The sequence below is a fragment of the Corvus brachyrhynchos genome, unplaced genomic scaffold, assembly GCF_000691975.1.
Source record: "Corvus brachyrhynchos isolate BGI_N302 unplaced genomic scaffold, ASM69197v1 scaffold255, whole genome shotgun sequence".
In the NCBI taxonomy this organism is placed as follows: domain Eukaryota; kingdom Metazoa; phylum Chordata; class Aves; order Passeriformes; family Corvidae; genus Corvus; species Corvus brachyrhynchos.
Window position 1 is genome coordinate 6,861,690 of NW_008238358.1, and position 9,140 is coordinate 6,870,829.

The 9,140-nt window shown below is 40.3% G+C and overlaps 1 protein-coding gene across 1 annotated transcript in view; it reads right to left on the minus strand.

Annotated features, from left to right (window-relative positions):
* Positions 1 to 4,948: 4,948 nt before the first annotated feature.
* The window catches only part of GORASP2 (golgi reassembly stacking protein 2), a 7,603-nt gene continuing 3,411 nt past the window's right edge, over positions 4,949 to 9,140 (minus strand). Inside the window, exons 7-9 of the mRNA XM_008634771.2 lie at positions 9,009 to 9,095; positions 6,663 to 6,758; positions 4,949 to 5,992 (exon numbers count right to left, since the gene is read on the minus strand). Of these exons, the coding sequence (XP_008632993.1) occupies positions 5,673 to 5,992; positions 6,663 to 6,758; positions 9,009 to 9,095 (503 nt within the window). The 3' untranslated portion in view covers positions 4,949 to 5,672. The remainder of the gene's footprint in view (positions 5,993 to 6,662; positions 6,759 to 9,008; positions 9,096 to 9,140) is intronic.

Here is a 9,140-nt window from a genome sequence, read left to right on the forward strand (position 1 = left end):
GATTTACCCAAGTACTGTTTGTATCTACAAAAACATCTCCTATTGTCAGACTTCTTAGTAAAGCAGTGTCACTGCCTGGGACCACACTTTTTCTGTTCCCTGTTTCACGTGAAGAGAGATTTACCTGAGGGCATGAGCAGTATTGTGAAGTAGCTTTTCATATCTTTTCTTACAGTTTTAGCTTTCAGCATCATAGTTGATAATACTTGACCGATCCCTAGTAACTTAGTTAACACTGAGCTGCTGTTTGCAAAAATTGCAACTTTTGTGTACAAGTTCTCATGTTTCTTAAAGAAGTTGCACTATTCCTCTGAGCCAGCTTCAGTTCCCAGATTCTTTCTTTCAGGTATGTAAGCACTGCTTGATGGTATGTGCACAGCTCCAAGCCCATGCAATGGGTATTTAGAAATGCCTGGATGAGATTTAAAATCTTCAGTTTAAGGGTGAGATGGCAGCAAAATGGTCACTGCTAAGTCTTAGCTATTGAAGTGGCTGTCTGCTCTCTCTGTACAGTACCAAGAACTGGAAACTGTTTCTATTATATCTGAGAATGTAGTGGGCTCTGCTGAAGATTGGCTATTTGTGTCTATAATTCATTTTAGGAGCAAGATCACTGAAATGAACTGTTTGTTCCTGAAAGCTGGCAGCAGAGGATGTTGGCAGATGAACTCTGAGGGCTGGAAAGAGATGTGTTCAGGAAGCAGGACCTGGGCAGCACTATAATGTCCTTTCTGCACATCAGAACATCCAGACGAATCGACCCTCAGTGAGTCCCATTTCATCCAGTGCCCCTCATCAAACACAAAGCTCACAGCTCTGCATTGCTTTTGTTAATACTATAGTCATCCACTGCAGGCTTTTCTTACATAACTAGCAAGCCTGTGTTGACTATGGGTTTTGCAGCCTGAGTTCACTCATGTTTCCTATGTTTTAGCTTCTGTTGGGGTTTCATAGCTCACCTAACCTGCAAGGGCCATGAACAAAGTATGTGAATATGCAACCACTTGCTGGCAGAGCAAATAGCTCTCAGACAAGAGGATTGTTACTAAAAGGTTGTTTTGTTGGCAGAATAGGCTTTCCTGGTTGCTCAAGGTGAACCTGACCTCTGTGGCTGCTGAAGCTCTCTCTTGTGGGTGAGCTGAGCAACGCTGGAATGCAGCTTTTAAGATGGATTAACGGTGAACCTAACAAAGGAAACAGTTCAGAGAGAGTAAAATTTTACATTGCACAGCTAAGGATGAAACCTGACTTTTGATCCTATAGGACAGAAGTTCCAAGGCTGAGAACATGATTATTTGATAGGGTCACAGTCATCTTGTCAGTGCAGAGTCATGTTTGCAGCCTCCTCCTAGGGCAGAATTCTTACTTTCCAGGTGCAAGAAGGGCAGTGGAGAGGCAGGTGTGTGGCCAGTGGACAGAGCCTGCACTCTCCTGCTGTGAGTAAAGTAAAAAAAATGTGTACACCACCTCACCCTTTCCTCCCAAAGCAGGTCCCCATGTGCCAGGTTCTGGTCTTTGAACTCGTAAGTCTTGATGCAGTTTTACAGGCACAAACCCAGAACTTTGTTACTAAACCTCCAGCTGAAATCATGTGCACAGGCTGTTCTAAGAAATACCAGTCATCCACCCAAGTAAAATTCTGAACTGCTAACTGCATGCTAGCCTAAGGATAAACATGAATTGAGGTTTCAGGAAAAGGATGTATTTGTTCCTGGCTCAGCTCACTAGCTCTCTAGCCACCATGTGCAAATCTCTTAGGTATTCCATAAAATGGCAGATTGCTGTCCTTTAACTCTTTTGCCACGGCTGCAGGGCAGAAGTGCTGGAGATTCACATGAGCTAAATGAAGTTTTCTGTTTGACTGAGGCCATGGATTTGGTTTTGGTTTATTTTGAGATTAGTTCTTGCACTTTAAGTGTTTAGCTTTAAAACTGTGCTATGGCAGGTGTCAGCTCTGTTACACCACAGCTAAAAAAACCAGTTTCTCTGCAGCTATTACAGGGAAATCACTTTGAAGATTTTAGTTTTCTGACCTACACAGGTTTTTACTACAAGACACTGTGCTAGACTGCACAAATATACATTAAGCCTTGGTACTACCATGAAGAATGGTACAGAGGAGGATTACAAGCATGGATTATGAATTACAGACACTTAAAAATGAAGAAGCACTTCTGCAGTCTGATTCTTGCCTACCATGACAGGATTCAAATCTAAAATGAAACAGATTCTAGGTGTCTAAGTCCAAGTGAAGAACCAAAAAATCTGAGATTGGTGCCAGTGAGGCCTCCCTGTTACAGAGTGATTGTGAACACTTATTTGACAAGTACAGACAAATCCTGTGTATAATCAAGGAAGACACAGTGCCATGATCCAACATCCCTGATTCTTATCCTGCCCCCTTCAACTTAATTCCATAATCAGCATTTACATCACGGAGAGGTTGGAACTATTATCCAGGCCTTTCCTTCAGCATTACAGTTTCTCAAACAAGTCCCTGCCTGTAAGGATCTGCTTTCTTCAAAACTTTCACCCAGTCCCATGGTTAGTTTAACTTAAGTCAGCAAACTGCCAACAAAACTCTGAAACTTAGAAATAGCTTAAGCTCAGCCCATTTCTGCCTTCAGATCACTTGGTTTTACAGTTCCCAAGCACCATCATTCTGCATCCAGCTGGCATCCATTTGACTACAGTTGCTGCTGGTGGGGGGGCAGGAACCAACCACCCTCGTAGCTGAGTCTAGCCTGTAAATTCAGCCAAAAGAAACTAGTGCACGCCATCTCGTGGCCCTGCACAGCTATTTCCCGGGAACGAATGGAGCTCCAATTGCGACAAGGTTTGATGTGGACAGGATTTAAAAGATGGCTGTCAGACGCTCAGACACAGCCCCACCATCCGACCCCCCCATAGCTATGAAACGTTCATCATTAGTGCTTTGTCCACACTCCTGCCCTGACCTTGCAGCCTGAGCAGCTGTTTCCTGGAGCAGCAGTAGCACAGCATTAAACTGCAAAAGGCGCATCTTCAGCACATGCTCACATGGCTGTTCAGGCAACCCTGCCCTTACAACAAATCCAGGGTGCCAGTGAACACAGCCCCCAGACCAGCCTTTGGTGGAGCAGGAAATTACCATATTCATTTTAGAGTAGGTCATACACATGTAAATCATTTTTAATTACATGCAAGGTTGGGGATGTTCATGGTACATCTGTCATCTGCCGTCAGGACTTGTTAAAGAACTCCATGTGTCAATGTTTTAAATAAAGCTAATGTGCCTGTTCATAACTGTTCATTAACGGCTGACTACATGAACTCATGAAAACAAGGTTACACCAAGGGATTGACAGCTGATGTATCTTAGGTTCCTATTCCTCCTTACTCTCTCTTTTTTTGGTGGGAAAACCAAATCATTACGAGACCCTTGCCAGAAGTGATTAAGGTACAATTTCATCCCATTGCGTTGAGGGAATTTAAAGAAGGGGGACAGAGTACTATAATATGACTTCAAGGCTTGTGTTTTCATTTTAAGTAGTAAGCATTCAACTTCACAATGTTTATGACTTCTCAGCCGAGAGATTATAGCTTAAATCTGCACCACTGAATCATCTCCAAATATGAAGTCGCATTATCTTCAGCAGAATTGCTGATGGTAACACTGCTTTACTTCCACTGCTCTCGTAGCTATCAAAAGGCTGGACATATAGTCAGCAACAAGGGACTTAAAATAGCTAACAGAGTGCAAAACTTCAGACTAAGCATCTTCTTTTGTTTGCTACTAGAGACAACTGCACAAGACCTATGAAAGTTTACAGCTTGCTGTTGGAAAGTATAGCATCATGCCAGAGAACACTGTGCCATACTGCAAGAACAAAAACATCGACCCAAGGACTCTAGTTCAAAACATCTGATTACAACCAGCAGTTGCTCTAAATGTGGTTTGTGACAAACATATCTTTACTCTTCTTGCATTGGAAGTGTGTAACAAAGTTGCAGGAAAGGCTGTTAGACCTGTGAAGCTCAATGAAGCTTGATACCAACATACTTTCTCTGTTAGAGGAAAGAAAAGAGGGAACATCCTTCTTCTCATGTCAAGGTTTAATTCTGAGGTATACGACACTGGATTTACAAAGGTAAATAAAAATACATTCTGAGAAACAGCAAGTGCCCTACTTAGCAAGGCAGAGGGATTTCACACTCCAAGTGGCTGAGAAAAGAAACCGCTCACAGTATGAAAAAGTATTGGGGGTCTGTCTTTGACACAGGCTTTTGCCATGACAGATGATGAGGAATGGGTGGCAGAGAAAAGACAAATACTTAGGTGATAAAGATGAGACAGGACAACAGGTACTAGATAAGGCTTCCACTTGAACAAATTATTTGAGACATTATTACTATGATCAGAAGTCAGATGCAACTACTATTCCAAACACCGATCAGGCAAACTACATTGCCAAAATTAATTACACAGCTGTTGAGACAGACTTCATCTTGAGCCTGCTGAAGATATGGGTAAGTTTGCATATGCTTGTAGCAACCACATATAAATGAAATCCCAGTAATACAGAAGGACTGGAGTGGTACAGAAGAGTTTTCCACATCAACTGTACCTGACACCAAGAGCAAAGGCTATCATCCAGAGTACAGTGTACATAAGAGTTTCTATAAGTGTATCATATACAGTTAATCTACAATTTTCATCCTAAATAAGAATTTAAAAAGCCAAGTATGAATCATATGCAGGCAGATTTAATGACTCATTGCTGCCATGGATTTAACCACGAGTGCTGATCCTGCCTGCCATTAAGATGTCTGGCGTTCCCACTTGGACCTATTCCTCTGGAAGGGAGCCCTTTCACAGATCTGTGCTAGAGAGAGCCGAGCTAAAACCAGCTAAATGAGACTTAAAGAATTAAACAAAAAAAAAAGTGCTATTTTGTCACACAAAGAATAAAATTCCAGGAATTTATTGCTATATGTATGCTTAATCCATTAATTCATCTTACAGTAGTCATGAAGTGCCAAATTGTGTGCTACATTTAACATTCCATGTATTCCCTTCCAAATGCCATTTTACAGTGGGCGCATGAAACAACGCAGCAGGGGTCACAAAACATGGCTTGAGCATCTCTCAAGAGCTTAAAGACAAAGATTCGTGTACAAGCTGAATAACAACATGTCAGTTAACAGGTCACTCAGCAATTTTAACAGAAATATCTTTAGGTGGAAGTTTTGCAGCGTTAAAATTCACAACTCAGACTAAACATTCTCATCCCCACTGTAGAAACAAGATACTTGCAAAGAACAAGAACTATGGTATGTAAATGTCACACGCAAGACCCGCTTCATTTCTATCAGAAGCAAAAACTGCTAATTATAAGCAAGGACAAGCCTAGCAGGGTAAGGCTGTCAGCCTATATTAAAAACATATACCTCAGAGTTTGGCAGTGGAACTCTATTTACCACCTTGACTTTTTTTTGGTAACATACAAGTTCTCCTCCTCCCCCCCACACTTTATAAATCCCCTGATATTTTTATTATACCTCCATATTATTTACAGGACTTCTAAAGATTAAGTACAAACTAGTATGAAATTAATGATAGCTTGCTTTTCAAATATGTATCCCATGGCTAAATAAATACCAAGCCAATCCAACAGAGTGATCCAACAGAGTTATGATTCAGAAGCTTGTGTATCTGTGATTCCAGTTGTTTTCTCATTAGCTGTGGAGGATTCATTTGATCTGTCAACAATAGTTGCCCTGGAAGCTGGAGTAGCACTATCCAAGGTGAGTGTAGAGGTCTCCTCTACATTTTCAGTAGTGCCAGGGTTGACAGAAAAGCTTCCAGCTTGAGTAATAGAGGGAAGCAAATCTGTAGGCACTGTAGATGCCTCTGTAACCAAAGGAAGCACAGGAACACATTTGGGTGGCATTGATAGAGGCGTTATTCCCATTAGATGCAGAGGCGGCAAGGGGGGAAGGGGTTGCAAACCTAAAAAGAAAAGAGGGGAAAAAAAAGCAGTGAGCTGCTGCACACCACAGCTCAAATGGTAATTGTGCAGCAGGCTCATTTCAAGCCTGATACTTCTCAGATTTCAGAACTGAAGAATCAGAGTAAACTCAAGGTTGCTTGTACCTCCCCAGAGGACTAGGTATTTAATGCATTAATACTGATGATTAGGTTTTCTGGCCTTCACTGGAACTGCCAGAAACAAGAAGTAACAAAAACCACATTCCATATAAGCTTCCAATATCTTTTTGCTTGCTCCATGTACACCTTCAGCAGTTTTGTTGAATTCAAAACTGTAAATCTAATATTAGTTCATAATTCTGGCATTCAGTTCAGGGAGCTTCGATCTTCTCATCTAGCTTACAAGGAAACACTTCATATTTTCTTTTACCCATAAATAAAATACTTTGACTTTTGGCACAATCTCTTCTGAGCTATAAATCAGGTAATAGAAAATGAAACATCTAAATACAGACAAAGGTTTAGAATTAGTTTATTTAAAGCCATATTCCTTGTCTATCTGATCTGGGCACTAACATCCACTGCCATCTCAAGCAAACATTTATCCCCTTCAGGACTCCCCCATATAGGTGCAAATTAGAGTGTCAAGGTTAACTCTAATTACAGTGTTTCAGTTTGCAGAAGCACATACCAGGCTGTATGATTTCTGGAGCAATCTGTGGTGCAGGTAAATTAAGTTTGGACAGATCAGTCAGGTTAGGAAGCCCTGCTGGTAATGGCATCAGACCTAAGAGAAGAGTGGAAAAGTTACAGCTGAAAACTTAAAACTGTCTTTTTCTAACTGTTTCTTAGATCTTGTTGATATAAAGTAAGTTTTAAATTATCTTGATTATAATTTTTATATGGAAGTTGCACAGTGGGAACAGATACCTAGTGCAGGGAGTCTGGACTAACAAATACATAATCCCAAACCTTTCAGATTTTTCTGAGGAAAGAAGACTCTTATTTCAGGATTAGAAAGTTTACATTCCAAGTTCAGCTTTCAACAAAGGTAGTTGTTTCACCACAGCACTATACCATAATTTCTCCATTCCCAATTGGAGTGGCAAACAATAATAATAGGATTAAATACACAGTTTTCCCTGATCCCTAATATTGATTACTCTATTATTAGTCTTTTCTACTTAGTTCATGACTAGAGTTAAAAATGTATGTCAAAAGGCAGGACAAAGGAACTTTCAAAGTCAGGAAGGACTGAAAGTAGAAGAGAAACATACGATGAATGCAACACATGCCCTGCCATCATTGTTTGCTATGGAGCATCCTTCTGCTTCATTTCTGGGACAAGGGCTCTATTCTAAGTACTTTGTGTTTAGTTCAGAAAAGGCTAATTCAGAAATAAACTGTTGATACTACAGTATTAAGACAGAGGGGAGAAAAGTCTTAAAGCAAGGCCACTGCATAGAGATTTTGATTAAAACCCAGCCATCTTTACTTACCCATGAATTCATTAGCCACGAAGGCTGACATAATCTGACTCAAAGAGCTTTCAGGTAAGCTATATGCAACTTTGTTTTGAATTTTTTTTTATATCTGAAAGAAGCTGAACTTCATATAAATTCACTCAAATTTTAAATCTCCAGTATATTTAGTAAGAACAATTTCACTAGTATGTCCAAGCAAATTGCAAGAAATATTCTAATTTGCTTTCAAAAAAGCAATGATACTATTCAGAGAAAAAGCTGAATGGAAAACTTGTATTTGCAGAGTTTAGGGAAGGGGTGGATTAGGTGGCTGGGGAAGAAAAGGACAATAATATTTTTCTGCCTAGAGAAAATAGAAAACTACTAACAAGTTCAGTTTCTGTGAGAGTTCTCTGCCCTTATTTGCATGCACTGAGCTCTACTACACATCTCTCCCATGTTAGAGACCCTCCAAGCATTATGTAATGGACACATCTTTATCTACTTGTCTCATAACAAGCAAAACATAAAATACAACTCCTTCAGTGTTTTGGAAGGTACAACTGAGTCCTGTACCAGCATACCAATGCCAAAGCCAAATCCTATACAATCCTTATTTTACCCCCCATGACTACTTCTGTTTGAAATGATCATTATTAAAAGGAAACAACCACATTGCAGAAAGACTTTTACTTGTATTATACCAGTTTAAATTCCAATATAATTCAGAAACACTAACTGCAACATAAATTCTATATTGTTAGCCCTGTATTTATACTAGGAATAGTGATCAAGATGATCTATATCATTATGATGCCTGAAGTGGCCACCTAAAAACAGAGACTAGACAAAAATAAGGGAATAAAGGCAGGTATTTATTTGAAGGGCCTTCAAAGGTTCACCCTGGGGAGTCCAGAGGCTACTGCCAGGATGGACCCCAAGATGGACCGCAGGTCATGAGTTCTTCACACTTTTATGTTTGGTTCATTTGCATAGCAGGGTTAATTCTCCAAGTAAAGCTTCAATTAATGATGTAATTTCCCCAAGCTTGCCCCCCCTTTTAGAGGCTTTTGGTTTGTACTTTTGGGGCCTAGGATGGTCTGAGTGTCCTCGGAGAGGAGGCCTGGAGAGGCTTTGTTATGTGTAACCAGCACGAGAGAGCAGAAATTAACAGGCAACAAGGAACTTCAGAGTTACACACTAGGCAGTACAGGATTTGAAAAATATGAAAGTTGAAACCTAAGGCATCATTCCCTCGCTATGGGTTTCCTAAAATGTTGCAAGCAAAACCTTCCTGAGAAATCCTGAATACTGCATCCACTGTGCAGGGGGCCCTAAAAGGTAAACATTGTAAACTATGTTGCCACGTCACTCCTGTGTGCCACAGACATGCTGTGAACATGCTCCAAGAAAATAATTCTTCACATTGTATAGGCTGTATAGAGAGAGATCTTACATGAAATGCATAATGTATGAAGTATGAAATAATAAAATCAATGGAAAAACCAGCTCTCTTCTCTTGCTCCCCTAAGATTTTTGTTTCCGAAATGTTTTAAGAAATTTTACCTACTCACCTGGTAATGTAGTTGCTGGGTTAACTGGTGGCACAGAGGTAAGGGACTGACTGACTTGTGGTGGTAATAATGGAACTGTTGGAACACCTGGTGGAGGGAAACAACATTGATTTTAAGCATACAACACTTCAT